General features: G+C 42.5%; 1 protein-coding gene across 6 annotated transcripts in view; it reads left to right on the top strand.

Annotated features, from left to right (window-relative positions):
* The window catches only part of LOC111973093 (A-kinase anchor protein 7), a 52,465-nt gene that overhangs the window by 4,694 nt on the left and 22,369 nt on the right, over positions 1-25,402 (top strand). For all 6 annotated transcript variants that reach the window (XM_070446505.1, XM_024000305.2, XM_024000308.2 and 3 more), the window contains 4 exons: positions 543-679; positions 1,347-1,507; positions 2,115-2,227; positions 4,040-4,187. In XM_070446505.1, coding sequence (XP_070302606.1) covers positions 543-679; positions 1,347-1,507; positions 2,115-2,227; positions 4,040-4,187 — 559 coding nt within the window. The remainder of the gene's footprint in view (positions 1-542; positions 680-1,346; positions 1,508-2,114; positions 2,228-4,039; positions 4,188-25,402) is intronic.

Consider the following 25,402-nt stretch of genomic DNA (forward strand, 5'->3'; position numbering starts at 1 on the left):
GATTACTGCTGGCAGACAGTACTGCTGCGCAGACAAATGTTGCCTCTAAGATGGCAACCACCCCACTTTTTAACCATTTAGAAGTTATAAACATTAGAATTATCGACAGTGAGATGAATGGTGCTAGGCAAGGAACAATTGAGCCCTGGAAGTAAAGAACAATCTCAGCTAAAGCCCCACACATACAAACCAATTATATATATTTTATTAAGACTTTTGGTACTTCTTTGCTTTCAAGCCCACGGGGAAGGGTGGTACAGCCAGAAGAGGACTAAACACCCCTCATAGCCTGTTCCTCTCTAGTGTCTTCCTAGGTTCTGGCCTTTCTAGGGAGTTTTACCTAGCCACTGTCCTTCTACACCTGCATTGCTTGCTGTTTGGGGTTTTAGGCTGGCGTTTTTGTACAGCCACTTTGTGACATCAGCTGATGTAAGAATGGCTTATAAATACATTTGATTGGTATGTGGGGGGGGGGGGGTCTCTGGTTATTATATATAAATGCTGGATGGCAGGAGGGTGAATGGCATGTTCTACTTGTGCAGATCAGTGAAGGTGTGGGGGTGGTGCAAGCCCTGGTGATGCAGAGAGACTCCAGACTCACACGGGCTCTGGTGCCTGTGGGCAGTCTTCACATCACGCTGCTGGTGACCCACTTGGCCAGTCAAGAGGAAGTAAACTTGTGAGTGTCTGCAGCTGATCTCAACTATTTCAACCAGATAGCCACCGTGTTTGATCGGGATTGTAGTAGAATAACTCTGTCTTTCTATGTCCTACGCATTTTATTAACAAAACTGATAAAACGACACCTTTTGGAACAATGCGAACTGTGAGGAGACACACACACACTCTACACACACGTATGTATGGTGGTATTATACATGTTGTATTGTAGATATGTAGTGGTGTAATGTGTTTCACCATTTTGCCTTCATTTGTTTTGACCGCAGGAAGAGCTAATGGAGATCCGTAATAAATAAAAATGTTGTAGCGACAATATTGATTAATCTATAATTTGTCAATAGGTTAAAATAATAATACAAATCTGAAAACATACAGTAAAACACAATGCAGTTAACAATGTCCTCTTTTTTAACCTCTATAACCACTGAATATATATATAGGCCTAGTATCTCCCTCTGATAAACAAATGGCTATAGATCTGACTGTGTACACATCCCAGGCAATTTATCTTTGCATCACTAAAAACTGCAGGGATGAATGATGTATTAGCCTGAATGGCTAGTGTGTGAGCATGGTGTGGTGGGAAGAGCAAGAGGATGGAGAGAGGATGTAGAGGGGATTAATGCCATGGGATTGATCTGGCTGTTGTGCTGTGCTGACTACAGGGCGGCGTGTGCAGTGGCCCAAATGAAGGCAGCGCTGCGGGACCTGCTGCGGGGGCGGGAGCTCATCCTGCCCTTTCACGGCATCGGACACTTCAGGAATGAGGTGGCGTTCGTAGAGCTGGCTCAGGGAGAACACCTCGACACACTGGCCCAGATCACAGGTGGGTGCTACTACTAGTCGACTACTGCTGCCCCACCCACTCTGCCTTTTTTCCCCATCCTCCTCCTCCCACTGCTTCTCTCCCGTGTGCGTATTCTTTGACGTCATTCACCATGCCTTGCTAGCTATATGTTAGTCGTATATAGATGTGAGCTGGGATGCCAATTCAGGATAAATCTGTTATGTATGAGGATTTCCAAGGGTCAGCCCTCAGCACAGTTTTGTTTACCCATTTTTAATAAAATAATATTTAATGTTTAGCTTTTTCTCTCTCTTTAGCAAAATCGGATATATTGGTATTATTTTTTTCTTTTTAGATATTACTTACTGTTTCCAATGAAACTGTGTTTTTTTTTTAGATGGAGCAAGCTTTCCTAAATACAGACACTAGCGGATTATGTTATCAGCAGCTGTCCTGCCCATTCCTGTACTTCCACTAACCACTATACACCCGCCCTCTCCTCTTCTCTCCTCCTATTGATTATCTCTTTATCTTACACCATCCTGGGCTAAAGTTGCTCTCTCCCTCGCTGTCCTGCATTGCAAATGGATCTGCTGTTGTTTTTCCCGTCAACCTCTCTCTCTGTCTCTGTGGTCATTCGCTCCAGGGATTGTGAGGAAAACATTTGAGGAGAAAGGCCTCTCGTCCGGCGACGGCAAAGCGTTCAAGCCCCACCTTACCTTCATGAAACTGTCCAAAGCTCCTAAGCTACGCAGTCAGGTGAGCCTCATCACTCCTCATCACTCTGGCTGGAATGGCATGCATTGAGAATAACACCGACTCAGACAGACAAACAACACTGCTGTGTGGAGGTCTAGGGCAGCTTCACTCTCCTTTCTACCTTTGAGGGATACGTTATGTGGGTGCGTAGGTAAGACTATGAAATGTGTGGAGGGTAGTAACGCTGAGTCATTCACAGCGGGGTGTACATTTGTATTCTGGCTCGTATAATCTTGATTGACTTAAATCTGGCTGTCTGGAGTCTTAATGTCATTGATTATAATAATGTGTATTATCATGAAATGAGTCTCTGCATGATCATTCTAGACTTGGGAATGAAAATCAGTAGTTGCGGAGCGTATGAATTATCATACCCTATTATAATACAGTGATACAAAATGAGGAAAAGTTATTCCTGTGATACTGTTGAGRTTATAAATGGCGTACAATATCTTTAGTCTACGTCACTGTCACGTGGAAGGAAGCAGGCCCGTTAAAAAATTGTCAGCAATGATGTTCATTTTGAGAGGATGTATATTTGTAACAGCGAATAACAGTTACATGTAGTGGAGTTACTTTTAGTCATTTCCATATTTATTCAACATTTACCAATWATTTTTTGGGCAACATCCATATATATGTCATTTTCATTTGTTATAATATATTAACATTAAGATTCATATGTAAACCTTTGACATGTTACCATCGTGGCCAAGTGACTGATGGTTATGCTTACCATCGTGGCCAAGTGACTGATGGTTATGCTTACCATCGTGGCCAAGTGACTGATGGTTATGCTTACCATCGCGTGAGCCAAGTAACGTGACCGATGGTTATGCTTACCATCCGTGGCCAAGTAACGTGACCGATGTTATGCTTACCATCGTGGCCAACGAAAGTGACCGATGGTTATGCTTACCATCGTGGCCAAGTGACCGATGGTATGCTTACCATCGTGCGGCCAAGTGACGCATGGTTAGCGTACCATCGTGGCCAAGTGACCGAGGTTATGCTTACCATCGTGGCCAAGTAAGTGACCGATGTTGATGCTTACCATCGTGGCCAAGTAAGTGACCGATGGTTATGCTTACCATCGTGGCCAAGTAAGTGACCGATGGTTATGCTTACCATCGTGGCCAAGTAAGTGACCGATGGTTATGCTTACCATCGTGGCCAAGGAAGTGACCGATGGTTATGCTTACCATCGTGGCCAAGTAAGTGACCGATGGTTATGCTTACCATCGTGGCCAAGTGACGATGGTTATGCTTACCATCGTGGCCAAGTAAGTGACCGATGGTTATGCTTACCATCGTGGCCAAGTAAGTGACCGATGGTTATGCTTACATCGTGGCCAAGTAAGTGACCGATGTGGTTATGCTTACCATCGTGGCCAAGTAAGTGACCGATGGTTATGCTTACCATCGTGGCCAAGTAAGTGACCGATGGTTATGCTTACCATCGTGGCCAAGTAAGTGACCGATGGTTACCATCGTGGCCAAGTAGTGACAGAGGGTTATGGTTGCCATTGTGGCCAAGTGACTGATGGTTATGGCAGTAGATGGATATTAGTAGATGGTCTGGTCTGGCAGGAGGGAGGAGGATTTGACCTGTGAGTTGGAGGGGAAAATGGGAGCTGCCGGCTTAATCTGTTTGTTGGTGGGGGATGACACATTTCCTGCGTGTTCCTCCTGTGCGTGTGTTCCTGMGTGGGGTCAGGGTGGATGGGTGTGTTCAAGAACATCCATATCTGGTCAGACATGACAGCGAGCACATCCCCATGTCTCTGTGTGTATGTCTGTGTTGTCTCCCAGGGTGTGAAGAAGCTGGACCCTGAGCTGTACTCTGACTACGCTCAGCATAATTTTGGAGACGAGAGAGTGATCAGGCTGGACCTCTGCTCAATGTTGAAGAAAAAGACCCCAGATGGATACTACCACCAAGAGGCCTCCGTTACATTCGGTGAGTAGACACCGTGAGGCTTAAAAAAAAATCTTATGACTGAAATTCTCGTCTGCTCTCAGCATTATTGACATTGTTACACATATAGTGTGGTGGAGTTGAAGAAAGGGAGCCAAGACCTTCAAAATAAAGATAAGAAATATATTTATGTCGGTTCCTCCATCTTGTTGTTGACTCACTTGGCAAARGTCTCTCAACTGCGATTTCATAGTTAGAAGTATTAACAATACAAATATCAATTCAGAATATACACTGAACAAAAATACAAACCCCACATACAACAATTTCAAAGATTTTACAGAGTTACAGTTCATATAAGGAAATCCAACAATTTAAATAAATTCAATAGGCCCTTATCTATGTATTTCACATGACTGGAAATACAGATATGCATCTGTTGGTCACAGATACCTTTAAAAAAAAAAGTAGGGGCGTGGATCAAAAAKACCTGTCAGTATCTGGTGTGAACACCATTTGCCTCATGCAGCGCAACACATCTCCTTCACATAGAGTTGATCAGGCTGTTGATTGTGGCCTGTGGAAAGTTGTCCCACTCCTCTTCAATGGCTGTGCGAAGTCGCTGGATATTGGCGGGAACTGGAACACGCTGTCATACACGTCAGTCAACAGCATCCCAAACATGCTTAATGGGTGACATGTCTAGAGAGTATGCAGGCCATGGAAGAACTGGGACATTTTCAGCTTCCAGGAATTGTGTACAGATCCTTGTGACATGGGGCCGTGCATATTCCTGCAGTCAGCATGCCAATTGCACGCTCCCTCAACTTGTGACATCTGTGGCATTCTGTTGTGTGACAAAACTACACATTTTAGAGTAGCCTTATATTGTCCCCAGCACAAAGTGCACCTGTGTAATGATAATGCTGTTTAATCAGCTTCTTGTTATGCCACTCCTGTCAGATGGATGGATTATCTTGGCAAAGGAAAAATGCATCAATTACTGGGTAAACACATTTGTGCAAAACATTTGAGAGAAAAGCTTTTTGTGTATATGTAACATTTCTGGGATCATTTATTTCAGCTCATAAAACATGGGACCAARACTTTACACGTTGTGTTTATAATTTTGTTCAGTATATATAATTATACAGTCATCAACATGACAATATAATAAATCAAATGCATTCTCTAGTTACATTTGTTTTGCTAGATTGCTAGCTGGCTAGGTAAGCTAGTGTTGCTACGGCTAAATTATCTAGCAGACTTTCACAAGTTCATTAAAACATAAATGCTCCATAACAATATAACAAACATACTATGGAAACATTACTCTTTTAAATAGTGGCTTTGCCACTCGCTTACCTTCAAAATAAAGGAAATGTATGTATTTTATGTTGGTGCCTCTGTCTTGCTATTGACTCACTTGGCAAACTACWCTCAACTGCCACAGCGCGAGCCCACCATAGAAGAAGCAACCACAACATTAAAACAAGAGTGGCCATACTGGTACTGCACAATAATTGCTCAATACATGCCAAAATGGATAAATAGTCATATTTCACCCTCCCCTACTTAAAAATGTAAAATGTCTCCAGATGTTCAACACTAAAACGTAAGTCTGTATCTCCTGGAATATCATTAAACACTTGAAAGGGAATGGACCCACATATTTGGCACATTATCCAAAAGACTTAATGCATATTTCCATTTAGCTGCCCATTCAAGAAAAAGCTTCAAATTGTAACCAGTGCCTGCAACCTGGTTCAGGTTATCAGTCAACCTACCAGGGTAGTTACAAACAGCACAGGAATGAAATCATCAACATGTATTGATCACATCTTTAKTAATTCTGATACTGCTTTTCAAAATGTGTTTGAGAGRAGTATCCAGATCCATCGGATGTAGTGATCACAATATAGTAGCCATATCTAGGAAAACCAAAGTTCCAAAGGCTTGGACTAATATAGTGTATAAGAGGTCATACTATGCTGTTGATGTAAAGAATATATGTTGCTCTGTGGTGTGTAATGAGGAGCAAACAGACGCTGCACTTGACTAATTTATGAAATTACTTATTCCAGTTACTAATAAGCATGCACCCATTAAGAAAATGACTTCAAAATGGTTAAATCCCCTTGGATTGATGAGGAATTTAACAATTGTATGGTTGAGAGGGATGAGGTCAAATGAATGGCAAATAAGTCCAGCTGCACAACCGATTGAAAAATGTATTACAAATTGAGAAATCATGTGACTAAACTGAATAAAAAGAAGAAACTACACTATGAAACAAAGTTAAATGACATAAAGAATGATAGTAAAAAGCTTCAATGATATTTTGGGGGAAAATGCAAACTCGGCTCCGTCATTCATTGAGTCAGATGGGTCATTCATCACAAAACCAACTGATATTGCCAACTACTTGGATTTTTTCAGTGGCAAACTTAGGCATGACATGCCAGCAACAAAATGCTGACATTACACATCCCAGTATATCTAACCAAATTATAAAAGACAAGCATTGTCATTTTGAATTTCGTAAAGTGAGTAGGGAAGAGGTGAAAAAATGATTGTTGTCTATCAACAATGACAAGCCARCGGGGTCTGACAACTTGGATGGAAAATTACTGAGGATAATAGCGGATGATATTGCCACTCCTATTTGACATATTTTCAAATTAAGCCTACTAGAAAGTGTGTAGCCCCAAGCTCTTGAAAGGAAGCAAAAGTAATTCCTCTACCTAAGAATAGTAAATCTCCTTTTACTGGCTCAAATTAGCCTACCAATCAGCCTGTAAGCCAACCTTAGTAACCTTGTGGAAAAAATGGTGTTTGACCAGATACAATGCTATTTTACAGTAAACAAATTGACAACAAACTTTTCAGCATGCTTATAGYGAAGGACATTTAACAAGCACAGCACTTTTTTTCAAGTTTGTGAGAAATGTTTTGTTAGACTTCAGTGRGGCTTTTGATCATAGTCTGCTGCTGGAAAAACAACAAAAGCCAGGGAGAATCAAGAATTCCCCAGGGCAGCTGTCTATGCCCCTTACTTAAAAAAAAGTATTTACTGATGACATGCCATGCCACTTTAAGTAAAGCCAGTGTGGCTATGTATGTGGATGACTCAACACTATACATGTCAGCTAKTGAAATTACTGAAACACCTAACAAAGAGCTGCAGTTAGTTTCAGAGTGGGTTGCAAGGAATAAGTTAGTTCTAAATCTTTCTAAAACTAAAAGCATTGTATTTGGTTCAAATCATTCACTAAACCCTAAACCTCAACTAAATCTTGCAATAAATAATGTGGAAATTGAGCAAGTTGAGGTGACTAAACTGCTTGGAGTGACCCTGGATTGTAAACTGTCATGGTCAAAACATATTGATACAACAGTAGCTAAGATTGGGAGAAGTCTGTCTATAATAAAGCACTGCTCTACCTTCTTAACAGCACTATTAACAAGGCAGGTTCTACGGGCCCTAGTTTTGTCGTACCTGGACTACTATTCAGTTGTGTGGTCAGGTGCCAGAAAAAGGGACTTCGGAAAATTGCAATTGGCTCAGAACAGGGCAGCACGGCTGGCCCTTGGATGTACACAGATAGCTAATATTAATAATATGAATGCCAATCTCTCCTGGCTCAAAGTGTAGAAGAGATTGACTTCATCACTACTTGTATTTATGAGAGGTATTGACATGTGGAATGCACCGAGCTGTCTGTTTGAACTACTGGCGCATAGCTCGGACAACCATGCATACCCCACAAAACATGCCACGAGGTCTCTTCACATTCCTCAAGTCCAGAACAGACTATGGGAGGTGCACAGTACTACATAGAGCCATGACTACATGGAACTCTATTCCACATCAAGTAACTGATGCAAGCAGTAAAATTAGATTTTTTTTAACATATGCATACAGACACACACACACGATAACATGGATTTTGTACTGTAGTGGTGGAGTAGGGGCCTGAGGGCACACCGTGTGTTGTGAGATTTGTGAATGTGATGTTTAAAAAAAAATATATATATATATATATATATACTGCCTTAATTTTGCTGGACCCCAGGAAGAGCTCATGGGGATCCATAATAAATACAAATTTAGAAGTTTAAGGTAACCATACCTCATCTCCCTTACTAAACCGATATATTTTCGGCCAACAAAATCACATTCTGTTTACATAGGCTACACACGTCAGACTCTCATGTTCCTCTTCAGTGAAGCTTAAGAGTATACTGGCAGTTCTTGTCAGAGTTCAAAGTTCATATCAAACACATACAATAACCATATTACCAGGGTCTCCAGAGTGTTGGGAGTGCTTTAGAGAATGAACGCTGGGGCATAATCTGAACGTCCACCATATTAATGTCTCTGTCAATCACTGACGGTTCACCTAAAGCACCGTATGTCAGTATTCTAGGCTGATGTCAGTCTCTTCGTGGGATGAAGATGGTAAGTCTTCAGGGCTACTAAGACTCGGCACCTGCTCACCCACTGTGTCCTTACCCTCTGGCCCCACACTCCTCACCAGATTCCTTCACACAGACCTCTCCATGTGTCGGGGAGAATGTGGTGCATTGTAGGGGGAATGTGTTGTGCAAGGGGACATTTGGTGTGTAGGGGGCAAGTGGGCAGGGGAACCAGCGACTTTCAGCTTCTGGATCCATAGCGGTGTTCTCCACTCCAGAGTTGGATCTGTGGCGACTGGGCAGGGCATATCTCAGTTCATAGTCATCGGAGTCACTGTCAGAGTTCTGCTTTGCCTGTTTGTTTGGGTCTATGGGAGGGGGTTTTGGGTCTTGTCTTTGATGTGTTTGTACCTGGGCATGTGGTCTCCTCGGTTTTCTCCAAAGGAAGGCGGTCACAGGCCATGGACCTTCCTGTCGTAATAACTTTTTTCTCAGACCCTTTCGTGGCTTCTTTTTCAGCGATGTTGTATGCCTCTTTCATTCTCTCCTGCTAGTTTGTGATGTAGTCCTGGTAGACTCCTTTTCCGCCATTGACTTCGAGGTCGAATCGCAGGTCGATGCAGAGCCTTGGGGACCTTCCAAACAGAAGATAGAACSTCTGAGCATGTGCAATTGTAGACATGCACTACCTTGTGAAGTGAGGTTTTCCAGTCCGTATTTGTCTTTTCAGTCAGGGTTCTCAACATTCTGAGCAGCGTCTTGTTGAACCTCTCGACCTGACCGTTCCCTTCAGGGTGATACGGGGTGGTGTGGGATCCACGTACTCCACTCAGTTCATTTAACCTTGTGAGCAGCTGGTTCTCAAATTATTTTCTGCAACCCAGCTGCGTTCAGCTTGGCTGTGGTGAGAACATAAGTGGGTTGTTGTCTGTGTAGACTACGAAGGAAGGGGCATGGTAGAAGTAGTCCCTGAAAGAGCTAAGAACTTATCTGGTGGTGTCAATGTCCGTGAGCCGTACGACATKCATCCTTTCCCCTTGTCGCTGATAGAGGACAGCTCCCAGTCCATCTTGTGAAGCAGCTGTATGAAGGGTTGTGTCATGTCTGGATAACCTAGGATAGATTGCCCCTCCGCACCACCTATCAGCTTGTTTAGGATTTCCTGATGGTCAGAGTTCCAGTTGATGGGAGTATGTGAAGGCTTTTGGATGTTGTTCTTTGTGCTCTTTCTCCTTTTCCTGAGGCTAGAATGGGTTTCTGTGGAGTGTCTGGGGTGGCTAGTAGGGCATACAGTGGCTTGGCTACTTTGGAGAAGTCTGGGATGTATGGCCTGTAGTAGCAGAGGAAGTCCAGTATTTTTCTCAATTSTCCCACTGTCTGATTTCCTCTCTTGTAGTGTTTTACTGGGGAGTTGTCTTTGGGGTCCATAGTGTATCCATCTCCACTCACCATCTTCCCCAAGAACCTGACGTTATTCCTGAAGATTTTACTCTTCCGTGGAGAACTTAACAGGTGGACCAGGTTGTCATCCAAGTAGGGCTGGCAGATGGTGTGTCTGAGGCCGGATAGACATTCTTCCATGCTTCTCTGTAACTCTGCAGGAGCTGAGCTGAGGMCAAAAGGTATCCTGACCCACTGAAGAAGACCCCAAGGGGTGATGAAAACTGTCAGTGGATGGCTTTCAGGATCTAGGAACCCTTGATGGTAGGCCTTTCCCTGGTCGAGGACGGAGAACCATGAGCTGCCACTCAGTGAGTRGAGCATGTCTTGGATTCTGGTGATTGGGTGTTGATCAGGAACAGATTTGTTGTTGAGCTCCCTGTAGTCATAGCAGAACCTCAGGCTTCCATCCTTCTTCCTCACACACACCACTGGGGAGGAGTATGGTAASCTTGACTGGGTTACCTAACCTTTGTTTAGCAGGTCCTGGAGATACTATTTTACCTCAGCTTGTAGGGTCTTTCAGGGTGATGTGCATGTCCAGAGATGGGATACAACTGATGTCAACATCATATGCTAAGGCTTTATACAACATCTCTCTCGCTCTTCCTCTGTCAGATGGTCCACATTGACTGGAGGGTTCCAATTTGGTCTGTTGCTTTCCACTTTGTTGCTGTTTCTCTCTCTGCTGTTCTGGACTCACTGGGGCTAGGTTGACAATAAAACACTTGGCTTGGGTGTCTAATTTACAAACAAAGCATTTGTGTTTAATGAGCCTGCCAGATCAGAGGCAGTAGGGATGACCAGGGATGTTCTCTTGGTGTGTGTGAATTGGACCATTTTCCTGTCAAAATGTAACGAGTACTTTTGGGCGTCAGTGATAATGTATGGTGTAAATAGTACATGGTTTTATTTAGGAATGTAGTGAAGTAAAAGTTGGCAAAAATATAAATAGTAAAGTACAGATACTACTTAAATAGTACTTTAAAGTATTTTTACTGAAGTACTTTACACCGCTGTTAACAAGATAATATAATAGTTATTGTAAAGTGGGAGTTTTCTTACTGCGATTAATTAACCTAATTCTCTCAAACTCCCATAACCAGTTAATGTAATGTAGCAAGGGATATAATTGTTTATTAGCTTAGATTTTATTTGCAAACGCCTTGGATATTACTGAATGGAATTAGTGCATTGCTGTGTTCATATTTTACCAGCAGAGGGAGTTAAATCTTATTTATAAGGTAATTGTCGGTGAAGGCAATGCATTTCCTCCAAGTTATCTGGTCCACTCTTTACCCAGGGACTAACACTAGGAGGTTTAAGATTCTTGTTGTTCAGATGTGCCTTGATATTCCCCAGAGGTTTGTTCTGACCATCAATAGACGCTCCTAATTGCTGTCATCTCTTTCTTCCTCTCTGAATGGCTTTTAGTGCCTGTTTTGTTTGTTCTGATTCCCAGCTTGTTTTATTTTCTGGATGAATAAATCACTTCAGGATGTGTCCTTGGCAACCGTTCACTTTCATGTTGTTCTATTCTCACAGCCTCTTAACTGAGTAAACAGCAGAACAGACCTTTTTCTAATTAGCCTAATTGTTTGAAAGTCCATGAATATGTTTACTTTTGGCCTCCATCAATTTCTGGAATTTTTGATTATGTTTCTACTAAAGCCAGTAATCCAGAATAGATTTACAAAATGCACTGTAACCAGCATGTGCCTGTATTATCTGGTTCTGTGCTGCCCAGTAGACACCTTGTGGTCGTGATGAACACTGCAGCCATAACATAAAAGGCTCATTCCATGCAAGCAGGTCTGCTAATTTAATTGTATGAATCATTGGGAGAGCGGAGATAGCTCTGTCTGCTGTAGCTTAGTGATGAAGGTCTGACAYACAAGCTTGGCAAAAGTCTAATGCACCCACAGTGAGGGAGATGGGTTGTCCGCGTGAGCTCATCCGTATGCTGGGAAATGATTAGCCCACACACTGAGAGCTGAAGTGGTGAGAAGAGGGGGATAAAGAGTTGTGGGAACAGGGAACGGGGCAGCCTAATTCATGTGCACTGACCGTCTCCACAGTGCTCTCCTCTGGCTTGGTTTGTCGTGACGACGTGTGTGGTGTTTGTCTGTCTGAAAGCTTCCCTCGCATACTGAACAAACGGACATCTTGCTTCAGATTACTGTCAAACAGCCTGTGAAATTGGTGGTACTGGGAATGGACTTGGTGGTGGTGGATCATTGATATTATGGGGCTGTTTTGCTTCCTTATTTTAGAAAGTATTTTTTGCTGATCTTTATCAAGGGATCCAATAATTCCCAACCCCACTGTATATATGGTTGACCACGAAACATGAGAAGAAAGTGGTAGGGCTTTAGCCAAGATCTTTTTCATCCTCTTAAATGAGTTGGTCCACAGAGCTTTTGGTACAGGTCTAAGGCATCAGGTTGAGGGCAACATGGTTCCAATAGAAATGTGATGTTAATTAGCCAGGCGCTCAGGGTTGGTCTGGAAGGACTCCAACTGGATCAGGAAACTGTCAGCAAGCAGGCGACAGAGTGGAAGAAGGGTGTTGATTCAGGAGGATGTGAAAGGAGTATGTGTTGGTTATACATGACAGAAATAGATCCCACCCAATACTTGGCTCCATGGCCAATTTCTCTTTTTAAAACAATCCATAAACACACACACACACACACACACACACACACACACACACACACACAATGAAAATGATAGTGCCTCTCAGTGATATTATGATAAAGATAGAATTTGGGTTGTAGTGCACATAAACACTGGTGTGAGTTCACTAGTCCATCTATATTCTTCTCTGTCAGCTGCCACTGGGCTCATGATGAAGCTATGGCTGGGCAGCAGTGCCAGGCGAGCTGGGCAAGCTCACCTGGACTCATCCACTAGATGTGCGTAGTTGGCATTGGGAGCATCCACTAGATGTGCGTAGTTGGCATTGGGAGCATCCACTAGATGTGCGTAGTTGGCATTGGGAGCATCCACTAGATGTGCGTAGTTGGCATTGGGAGCATCCACTAGATGTGCGTAGTAGGCATTGGGAGCAGGCAGGCCGGGGGTCTCTCCCCAGCCCTCTGATCTCTGCTCCCATATGTAATTTAGTTTAACAAGATGCTTCTGCTCTACCTGGTACTTGTAAGTAATACATATGGCAGGATATACACTGAAGATTCATTGAAGATTCCTGTCATGTCTGACATTTAGACATAACAAATGTTGCATGAATTTTAAAAAACGAACACATGATAGACATGTAAGCTAAGCCTTCTAAGGTCTCACGTACGTGGGACATACACATTTCAAAGCACTTGCATACCACTGTCTGACACTTATGCATGCAATGTGACACTTATTGATAAAATWAAGCAGTCTTCCATGAGGAAGGTGTAACGGAGGAGGAGGAGGGGGATAAAGAGGGAGGAGGAGCAGGATGGGGAAAGCAGAAGGGGGAGGGGAGGATGAGGTAGGAGGGGGACAGGAGGAAGAGTGTGTCAGGCCCTGTCCTGTGGGGACCATGAGCTACTGAGCTGGCCCTGTGATGGGATGGCTCCTGACTGGCTCTCCTCCCCTGACTGAGTCACACTGTGGTGTCACAGACGGGACACAGCACACTGAGGGGTCCCTCTCACCTCACACAAGCAGCCAGCTGTGAAGCCCATGACAAGGAGCTGACACCACCGCTCGATATCAAAAACACTGTTGCCATACCCTCTAAGGTTGGGCAAGAGGTTAACCCATGTGGCAACTCTGGGAAAGCTGGTGTGTGTGTGACTTAGATTTGATAGTGTGACTGGGTTGTGAATCTGTTTTGTGCCAACTGCCAAGGATGCTTTAGGCTGGTTCCTTTCATATTATAGATGATAGAATCACTCTGCTTTTTAATAATTGAGTTATTTCTGTCTGGGGGAGAATGTTCTGTATTCATTAGGAAATAGATTTTAGGATATCTAAATGTCATGATGTTTTTACAGAAAATAAAGTTGAATGCATGAATGATGAGTATGGATTTCTCACTTGCTCTCTTTCTCCTCCTTTACCGTCTCCCTCCCTTCCTCTATCGCTCTTTCTCTCTCTCTCTTTTGCTCTCTTTCCCCCTGCCTCTGTCTGTCTTATGCTGGGCTCAGTGTTTGTGACCTTGTCATGTTGTCACCCTCATCGCCAATGCAGAATCATCTCAGGGGGCCTCTTGTCCTGCCTGGTGTTGCTTCTGTAATGTCTGCTCCTTTTCCATGCAAGTTTGATCTAGCCCAGCAGTACATTACTTTAGGTCTACTGCATGTGTTTCTATCGGAGGTCCTCTAACAGTGGGAGTCCTGGGTTGAATATATTGCATTTTTATGCTTGACTGTCAGAGCTGTCCGACCAACCAGTCGCTGAATCTTTTATGAATTGGTTAAGTTTACCTGTTAAGTCCACCCAAATCTAAGTTTAGCCATTTCTAACATGTACTGCCCTAATTTCTGTAAGAAAAGTAGAGATAAAATGAAAGATGACTCTCTTATGTGAAGTGGTATGCCTTTTATTACAAAGACATTTAATAAGACAAAAATATTTGAATAAACAATGTGAAATCCACACTGGGCTTAATGGGTACAGAATGTGCTCTAAATAAGCCCACATCTTAAATTATCAATTTTAATTATTTTCCAAATGTGCAAAACTTACAAACTGACATTTGTTATGTAAAATTAGCTGATATAAATCTCCCCTAAAGTTATTAAAATAAACTGATCATTGCTATTTATCATGAAAGTAGCACTCATAACAGGGGGCTGTCCAATCGTATCCACAGAGATCAATGTGGACTTAGGCATTTGTTCTTGTCAACCAGTACACACTTGATTCAACTAATCATAGACTTCAATCAAGACATGATTAGTTGAATCAGGTGTGTTACTGCTTGGTTAGAACACAACCCTGCACCCACACTGGCCCTCTGTGGATAAGAAGCCATGAAACAAAGACCATAACACACAACTTTCAATGAATTATCACATTTGCTGTACTGCTATTGTTGTTAATTAGTTCCACTTGTCTTCCTAAAGCCTGTCTGAAGACAGTTTCAAATCTCCCTCTCTACTCTGAATTATAAAGGTACAGGTGGTGGAACAAAAACCTGAATCGCCTATGAATGAAAGACAACAATATGACAATGCCCCCACCRAAAAGTTCATGAGTAGTCAGTCGCCCATTAGTCGTCTTCTTGTCCCTCATTTGTTTGCATTTTAATCAACCACTTGTTGGTCTTCTATCTCCGATATCCCTCAACCCTGGTTTTCTTCTTTTCGCTCTGCATCGACTACTACKTGTRCACTCCAAACATCTTGGAGAGACTACAGAGGTTTCTAATTGTTCCAAATGGTTTCTAATCTGCGTAAAGGCACCATGGCTAGATGCAGAATATACATAAATGTAGTTTGTGTGTTTTTAATCAACTTAAATCTGAACAAAATAACATTTATGCTCATGTTCACTGAATATTAGTGATATCAACACATCCCCATATGTTTCAATGCAAATGGCTTACTAGGACGCTACTGGGCTTAAATAAGGAGCCAACTGGGCTTAATAGAGCATACTGGGCTTAATAGGAGCATACTGGGCTTAATAGGAGCATACTGGGCTCAATAGGAGCATACTGGGCTTAATAGGAGCATACTGGGCTCAATAGGAGCATACTGGGCTCAATAGGAGCATACTGGGCTCAATAGGAGCATACTGGGCTCAAAAGGAGCATACTGGGCTCAATAGGAGAATAGGAGCATACTGGGCTAAATAGGAGCATAATGGGCTTAATAGGAACAACAGTGATTTATGGTGAAAAAGACAGAATAGCAGTCTACTCGTAAAATATTTGGAAACCAATGGTTTGGGGTATAAATATACACTATAGACTACATTTATGGAATGTTAGTATTGATCATATTGAACAATATTTCTTTATTGTAATATACATTATTTATAGAGGTAGTTCTTTTTTATGCTACTGTACCCTTTAACATGAGAMAGATTACATTATTGTTAATTTGACATTTATGTATAACAATGACATCTATCTTGTTGTAGTTCACCAAGTTATGTTGCTGCTGTGTGACTGTGACATGCAGGAACAACTGCTAACATGAAAAACTCATATTTTCAATTGGCAAGAAATATAAATGAATGGCCATGAAATATGCTGTCATGTGCATTAATATCTTTATGAAAAATGAAGTATGATCTTTTATCTGGGAAAGTACTAAAAATATCTGAAAAATGTGTATCTGGGTTGCCTCAACACCCCAAAAAGTTTGCAGCTTTGAAATTGGCCACAAGTGGGAACTTAAACAACTGTCAATAATAATAAAACATCTGATTGGCTTAGAATAAAAACTGTTCTGGATTGGTTGAAACATTAAACAGCAGAAATGTTTACTTATTATAATTTTTTTACTTTGATTCCAAAGATGGAAGTGGGCTTAATGGGTACGTAGACTTAATAGGGACGCTTACCTGACTGTAGTTATAAAGAGGGGAAAGAACTAGGGTAAATTCTTCCTTTACAGTTATGAAATGTACTGCACTTGTAAATTCCCATGGGAATTATGCCTCTCTAGAGTCTCTGAGAAGTGTAGAGAGTCATGTTTGACTAATGCCGTTGTAAATTTATGCTGAGCAAAATGTCAGTTCAGAAATATGACGTTTGTAAATCCTCTTCAGCACTATTATGGAACTTTCCCAGCCTGAGATGGCGGTGCCACCATGTGTTCCATGTCATCTGTGTTGCTCATCGGTCTGTGATGGCTGGGGGGCTGAGATGTCATGCACTGATTTCATTACTGTTGTATCTATGGAATGAGAGGCTGCTCCAGGGGAGTTCACTGCCAGATTAAGAAGAAAAATGTCATTTTCAGCCATGACACTATTAGTAATGCATTTGCCTTTAGATATAGGCTAGCTAGGCCTACATTATTTTCAGTGTTTCTGCTTTGGAATGATGCATCCCGGTATTGCTTTTTTATAAAAAAATATAAAAAAACTGATATTTACAGATTCCGCCTCCTATTCCTCTGTGTTCCATATCAGATTGTTTTTAAATAAATATATTTACATAATCCTCCTATTCTTCTGCATTCCATATAGGAATGTAGAATCTGTGAATTGTTTAGTAATCCACCGTGGTGCTGATCATAATTCACCAACTCCTCTGTGGCAGCTGGGAAGAGCAGGATAAGCAAGTAACGTCATGTAATCCTCACTGGATTTTCCCTTTCTCAATGCTACCCTCAGCCAAAGGTCACTCTGAAAAATGTTTGATTATTTTATTTGTTCACCAGTATAGCAGTAGATTAATAATAATCTTGCGTGTCCTTTTTTTTTAATCGAGCTTTGGCGTCTTTAAAATGGTGACAATGCTCTCAGACAGACTAGTGTCCCTGTAACTCGCCACATCACCGTTAAAACTAGGTCACAGTCAGACTCAGAAGGCACCTATTTCTGGACCTATTTTGCTTCCCCGACTGGATAAAAAAAGTAGACATTTAATCCTGGAGGAGACTGTTTCACATTATCCTGGCTGACATCACTGTTCAAATATAAGAGTTGGGAATTTGGGATAATCCTCAAATGTTTTTTTGTTTTCCTCTATGGGTCATATTATAGATGGCCTTTGCCATAAGAATGTGCAGCAGTGTGTGTTTTTTTTCTTTAGATTTCATCTCAGCATGCCATGTTGGGTTGAGCTAATGGAAAATGGACATGTGGTAAACTAGCCTACTTCTCTGTTCTGTCAGCGGCGGGAGGGAGGTAGGTAAGTGTGGTTGAGCGCGGAGATAGGAGCGTTCTACTGGTGGGTTCTAAAGATGTTCTGTCTCCTCTGCCTGCAGCTGCAGAACACATTTACAAGGAACGTGTGAGCTGGACATTTCTGTAGCACATTGGTGCTGTAGAGAAACCCAGTGTTGTTTTTTTGTGTAGTATGTAAGAGGATCAACAGTTGGGTTTGCACATGCTCAATTCCTTCAGGCCTCAAACGAGAGGGGAAAGCATTTGAGCTGTCCTGCTGAACTATGTCTAGGAGATACAGAATGATTTCACCACTTACCTTAGGCCTATTGGACAGTCCTCTTACTCATGAAGTTGGAGGCATCATTACATTGTATTTGTACAAATATATTGTCGTAATATGAATTGTTCTACCTAAATCCTATGCCTGGCATTTCAAACAGATTTCTTTATACACTGTAAATTGAGGTTTATATATTCCAAAGTGTGTTGAAATGATAATGGCCTTGACTTTGAGTGGGTGTAACAACAGTTTGTGTGATATATCTGCTAGGCTTGGCCTGCTGATATTTTACCTTTGGATGATTACGTCTTGGGTAGCAACTGGAAACATACATCTAGTGTAGTGAGTGATGGCAGCGATTATTAACACCAGTCATATCCAGAAGGGTGATGGGAAAGGCCTTGTTATCTTTAGTGTGCAGCTGCTTATCTGTGTGCTGACCTGCCTCGTGACCACTTTTACTGCTTCACGGTGAGCAAAGCTGACCTTCATACAAATATAAAGTCATCCCCAAGTCCAAGGTACTGGGTAGGGCCCGCTGTCTGAGTCACTAGAGGCTCAGCTCAGTCTGTGTGTTCATCAAGAGTCTGAAAACCAATATTGACCTTTTTGTTCCTTTTTTAAGTTTACTCAGATTGTGTGTTGCCGGTGTGGACCGTGGAGGCAGCGGTATCGATCGGAGGCAATCCGATATTTAAAAAAATATGGTCGCAAAATTTCTTGAACTTTCAATTTCCCGAAATCCCGGTTGGAAGATTCACGGAATCAGGCGGGAATAAGCAGGATATCTGGAATCCTCCAATCCTGGAATTTTGCAAACCCTATTTAAGACCGCTCAGCCATGTTGAGAGTTATCTTATTTTTGAGCGATGCCACTGTTCATGTCTTGCAGCTGCCTCACTCTTAAAGACATGTTCCGGAACTTTGGCGATTACTATGTATTTTTTTTAAACCTCCCGCATGGGGCTAGACGTGTCAATGTGTAGTTCGTACATCCATAGTCTATGAGCAGAATTACTGTCTTACCTCAATTATCCACGAAATCCCAAGTTTGAAATGGTGCTGGGCAATATATCGAACTAATTTGATGTTCCAAGAATTGTATCTCAAGAGTTGAGGTTTGCCTCCCGGGTGGCGCAGTGGTCTAGGGCACTGCATCGCAGCGCTAGCTGTGCCGCCAGAGACTCTGGGTTCGCGCCCAGGCTCTGTCGTAGCCGGCCGTGACCAGGAGGTCCGTGGGGCGACGCACAATTGGCCTAGCGTCGTCCCTACCGGTTTGGCCGGTAGGGATATCCTTGTCTCATCGCGCACCAGCGACTCCTGTGGCGGGCCGGGCGCAGTGCGCGCTAACCAAGGTCGCCAGGTGCACAGTGTTTCCTCCGACACATTGGTGCGGCCAGCTTCCGGGTTGGATGCGCGCTGTGTAAAGAAGCAGTGCGGCTAGGTTGGGTTGTGTTTCGGAGGACGCATGGCTTTCGACCTTCGTCTCTCCCGAGCCCGTACGGGATTTGTAGCGATGAGACAAGATAGTAACTACTAACAATTGGATACCACGAAATTGGGGAGAAAAAGGGGGTTAAAATAAAAAAGATTTGAGGTTTATTTTTTTTGTGTCTTATGAGAATTCTATGTCTTTTTGGTCTCATCTCCTTTGCTCCTTCTGTACTGTGCACCTTCCCACTCACACACAGACACCAAGCCCCTCCCCTGCCACTCACAACAACAAGGACGAAAGATAATTTACTCCTCTCTGACAACGAGCAGTTTAAACTCGCTATTTGCATTTGAGGTTTGGTCCAACATAATCTGTAATATGGACACAAACGCATAGAGACATAATTTTACTGTAATAGACTAGAACTTAGCCTTTCTAATGATAAGTATTTTTATGTCTCAACTCCCAAAAATTTGAACAGAGCAGACCCTACTAAAACGAGAGTATCAATGAACATGATTGTTGAAAAATAATGATCAGTTTGTCGCATGCAGCATTGCCGTACCGCTAGCAGCATTTTAGCCACAGACCGCCATGTGCTAGCTGTCTAGTCTGTGTTTTATAAATGTGCAATGAGCATAAAAATACGCATTTATGTTACGAATTGGCAACCTGTTCTCATTCTGAGAAATAAGCATCATCTTATCCAGGTAGGCCACTTGGTTTCAACATCTAAACAAAGTGAATAGGCTATGTTGTTCAAACAGTTGGAGACGGATGTTTCATAACAGTTCAACGGTTCTTTCTACCTTGTTAGCAAGCAAGCAAATAGATCCAAGTTGGCTAGACTTTAAATATAAAGGTTACCTAGCTACTCACTGACACGTGGGCTTGTGCTTGAAAGATTGTTTATAAGACCTGTGTTAATGTTTCTATAATGCCAGAAGTTTGTTTCGTTATTAGTGGATGTGCATGGTTCTGGCAAAACAAAATGTGCACACTCTTGGCATTCTCTCAACCAGCTTCACCTGGAATGCTTTTCCAACAGTCTTGAAGGAGTTCCCACATATGCTGAGCACTTGTTGGCTGCTTTTCCTTCACTCTGTGGTCTGACTCATCCAAAACCATCTCAATTGGGTTGAGGTCGGGTGATTGTGGAGGCCAGGTAATCTGATGCAGCACTCCATCACTCTCCTTCTTGGTCAAATAGCCCTTACACAGCCTGAAGGTGTGTTGGGTCATTGTCCTGTTGGAAAAACAAATGATAGTCCCACTAAGCGCAAACCAGATGGGATGGTGTATCGCTGCAGAATGCTGTGGTAGCCATGCTGGTTAAGTGTGCCTTTAATTCTAAACAGTGTCACCAGCAAAGCACCCCCACACCATAACACCTCTTTACAGTGGGAAATACAAATACGGAGATCATCCGTTCACCCATACCGCGTCTCAGAAAGACAAGGCGGTTGGAACCAAAAATCTCAAATTTGGACTCATCAGACCAAAGGATAGATTTCCACCGGTCTAATGTCCATTGCTCGTGTTTCTTGGCCCAAGCAAGTCTCTTTATCTTATTGGTGTCCTTGAGTAGTGTTTGTTTGCAGCAATTTGACCATGAAGGCCTGATTCACAGAGTCTCCTCTGAACAGTTGATGTTGAGATGTGTCTGTTACTTGAACTCTATGAAGCATTTATTTTGGGCTGACATTTCTGAGGCTGGTAACTCTAATGAACTTATCCTCTGCAGCAGAGGTAACTCTGGGTCTTCCTTTCTTGTGGCGGTCCTCATGAGAGCCAGTTTCATCATAGCGCTTGATGGTTTTTGCGACTGCACTTGAAGAAACATTCAGAGTTCTTGAAATTTTACATATTGACTGACCTTCATTGCCATAATATGGACTTGGTCTTTTACCAAATAGGGCTATCTTCTGTATACCCCCACTATCTTGTCACAACACAACTGATTGGCTCAAAATTGTGATGAGTTGTGGCCAATCCTTCTAAGGCTGTATGAAACCCCAGTCAGGCCGTTAGGGATGTGTGATGGCATTGTAACAAGCCATTGAAAGACCACACACAGCAACATTTGTCCTAAGCTGTGTAAGCGGGCCAACAGTCTCCAGCCCCCATTAGCAGTGGTACTCACACAGCTGCTACTCTAAAAAACACACACGTGCAGGCACAGATAGGCACACACACTTGTGGACACAGACCCCAATGTACACACTGTTAAACTGACTGCTGCTATAATCCTCCCAATCCCAATTTGTGGTGCTAGAACATGCCAATTGCTGTGCATCAATGGAAATTGACAAAAATTACAGGGTACAAAAACACATGACTGGATGTTCACAATGAGCTAGGGGAGGGATAGTATTGGTACTTTCATCTTCAAAACCAGAAAGAAATATGGATGGGGCAAAAATCATACAGTAGTGTATTGCAATATAATTTTTTCCTATTTTTATATCGATACTGTGACGCCAAGTATGATTTTATAAAGTTTTTATTTTCCAGTACTTTTGTATCGTTTTTAGCCAGTAGTTATATAATTAGCGCTCACGAGCCAAAAGTGTTCCCTAAAAATTGTGTACTACGTCGCAGATATGTGCACCACGTCATTGCTCTCTCTATCACACTGCTGTGTGTGAATCTTGCTAGCTGTCAATCAAATGGCGAGGGGCTGAAGCTCATTGTCTACAACGTGAATTGCTAGGGTGCTAGCGATGTGGGGGGGGGGAAATGGCGCAGCACAGCTTCCAGAAAAAGTTCCTTTCAAACTAGGGCTGGGCGATATGGCCTAAAAGTCATATCTCTATTTTTCCTAACTTATGGGCGATTCACGAGATCTATCGATCAAATTTTATTTGTCACATACACATGGTTAGCAGATGTTAATGTGAGTGTAGCGAAATGCTTGTGCTTCTAGTTCCGACCATGCAGTAATATCTAACAAGTAATCTATCTATGCGCGCGAATGCTTGCATTCTGAAAGTATTCACTTTCTTTTTCCACATTTTGTTACGTTACAGCCTTATTCTAAAATGGATGAAATTGTTTTTCTTCCTCATCAATCTACACACAATACCCCATAATGACAAAGCATAAACAGGTTTTTSGACATTTTGGAAAATGTATAAAAAAAAATAAAAAATACTGAAATCACATTTACATAAGTATTCAGACCCTTTACTCAGTACTTTTGTTGAAGCACCTTTGGCAGTGATTACAGCCTCGAGTCTTCTTGGGTATGACGCTACAAGCTTGGCACACCTGTATTTGGGGAGTTTCTCCCATTCTTCTCTGCAGATCCTCTCAAGTTATGTCAGGTTGGATGGGGAGTGTCGCTGAACAGCTTTTTTTAGGTCTCTCCAGAGATGTTCGATCGGGTTCAAGTCCGGGCTCTGGCTGGGCCACTGAAGGACATCCAGAGACTTGTCTCGAAGCCACTCCTGCTTTGTCTTGCCTGTGTGCTAAAGGGTCATTGTCCTGTTGGAAGGTGAACCTTTGCCCCAGTCTGAGGTCCTGAGCTCTCTGGAGCAGGTTTTCATCAAGGATCTTTCTGTGCTTTGCTCCGTTAATCTTTCCCTCTATAATTGACTAGTCTCCCAGTCCCTGCCGCTGAAAAACATCCCCACAGCATGATGCTGCCATCACCATGCTTCACCGTAGGGATGGTGCCAGGTTTCCTCCAGATGTGACGCTTGACATTCAGGCCAAAGAGTTCAATCTTTGTTTCATCAGACCAGAGAATCTTGTTTCTCATGGTCTGAGAGTCTTTAGGTGCCATTTGGCAAACTCCAAGCGGGCAGTCATCTGCCTTTTACTGAAGAGTGGCTTCCGTCTGGCCACTCAACCATAAAGGCCTGATTGGTGGAGTGCTGAAGAGATGGTTGTCCTTCTGGAAGGTTCTCCCATCTCCACAGAGGAATTCTGGAGTTCTGTCAGAGTGACCATTGGGTTCTTGGTCACTTCCCTGTCCAAGGCACTTCTCCCCAGATTGTATATCTTTTTTATTTTATTTAACTAGGCTAGTCAGTTAAGAACAAATTCTTATTTACAATGACGGCCTACCACGGCCAAACCTGGACGACGCTGGGCCAATTGTGCGCCGCCCTGTGGGACTCCCATTCACGACCGGATGTGATGCAGCCTGGATTCGAAACAGGTACTGCAGTGACGCCTCTTGCACTGAGATGCAGTGTCTTAGAACACTGCTTCACTCGAGAGCAACAATTGCTCAGTTTGGCCTGGCGGTCAGCTCTAGGAACAGTCTTGGTGGTTCTAAACTTCTTCCATTTAAGAATGATGGAGGCTACTGTGTTCTTGGGGACCTTCAATGCTGCAGAAATGTTTTGGTACCCTTCCCCAAATCTGTTCCTTGACACAATCCTGTTTCAGAGCTCTACGGACAATTCCTTCAACCACATGGCTTGGTTTTTTCTCTGACATGCACTGTCAACTGTGGGACCTTATATAGACAGGTGTATGCCTTTCCAAATCATGTCCAATCAATTGAATTTACCACATGTGGACCAATCAAGTTGTAGAATTATGGAATGCTTTTCCAACAGTCTTGAATGAGTTCCCACACTTGTTGGCTGCTTTTCCTTCACTCTGCGGTCCAACTCATCCCCAACCATATCAATTGGGTTGAGGTCGGGTGATTGTGGAGGCCAGGTAATCTGATGCAGCACTACATCACTCTCCTTGGTCAAATAGCCCTTACACAGCCTGGAGGTGTGTTGGGTCATTGTCCTGTTGAAGAACAAATTATAGTCCCACTAAGCGCAAACCAGATGGGATGGCGTATCGCTGCAGAATGCTGTGATAGCCATGCTGGTTAAGTGTGCCTTGAATTCTAAATAAATCACAGACAATGTCACCAGCAAAGCACCATCACACTTCCTCCTCCATGCTTCACGGTGGGAACCACACATGCAGAGATCATTCGTTCACCTACTCTGCGTCTCACAAAGACAAGGCGGTTGGAGKCAAAAATCTCAAATTTGGACTCACCAGACCAAAGGACAGATTTCCACCGGTCTAATGTCCATTGCTCATGTTTCTTGGCCTAAGCAAGTCTCTTCTTCTTAACTCTAATGAACTTATCCTCTGCAGCAGAGGTAACTCTGGGTCTTCCTTTCTTGTGGCGGTCCTCATGAGAGCCGGTTTCATCATAGCGCTTGATTGTTTTTGGGACATTTACGGATTGACTGACCTTCATGTCTTAAAGTAATGATGGACTGTTGCTTCTCTTTGCTTATTTGAGCTGTTCTTGCCATAATAGCGACTTGGTCTTTTACTAAATAGGATTATCTTCTGTATACCAACCTTACCTTGTTACAACACAACTGAATCCCTAAAACGCATTAAGAAAAAAGTAAATTTTGGGAATTTCTTTCAAACAAGGCACACCTGTTAATTGAAATGCATTCCAGGTGACTACCTCATGAAGCTGGTTGAGAGAATGCCAAGAGTGTGCAAAGCTGTCATCAAGGCAAAGGGTGGCTACTTTGAAGAATCTTTTGATTTGTTTAAGACTTTTTTGGTTACATGATTCCAAATGTGTTTTTTCATAGTTTTGATGTCTTCGCTATTATTCTACAAAAGAAAATAGTAAAAATAAAGAAAAACCTGGAATGAGTAGGTGTGTTAACTTTTGACTGGTACTGTATACTTTTATTTTTGATACTCAATTATATTTTAGCAATTTAATTTACTTTTGATACTTAAGTATATTTAAAACCAGATACTTTTAGACTTTTACTGAAGTAGGATTTTACTAGGTTACTTTTTTACTTGAGTCAATTTCTATTAAGGTATCTTTACTTTTACTCAAGTATGACAATTGGGTACTTTTTCCACCACTGGTCTGGACGTGGCAGGACA

Source organism: Salvelinus sp. IW2-2015, linkage group LG14, assembly GCF_002910315.2.
Source record: "Salvelinus sp. IW2-2015 linkage group LG14, ASM291031v2, whole genome shotgun sequence".
Lineage (NCBI taxonomy): Eukaryota > Metazoa > Chordata > Actinopteri > Salmoniformes > Salmonidae > Salvelinus > Salvelinus sp. IW2-2015.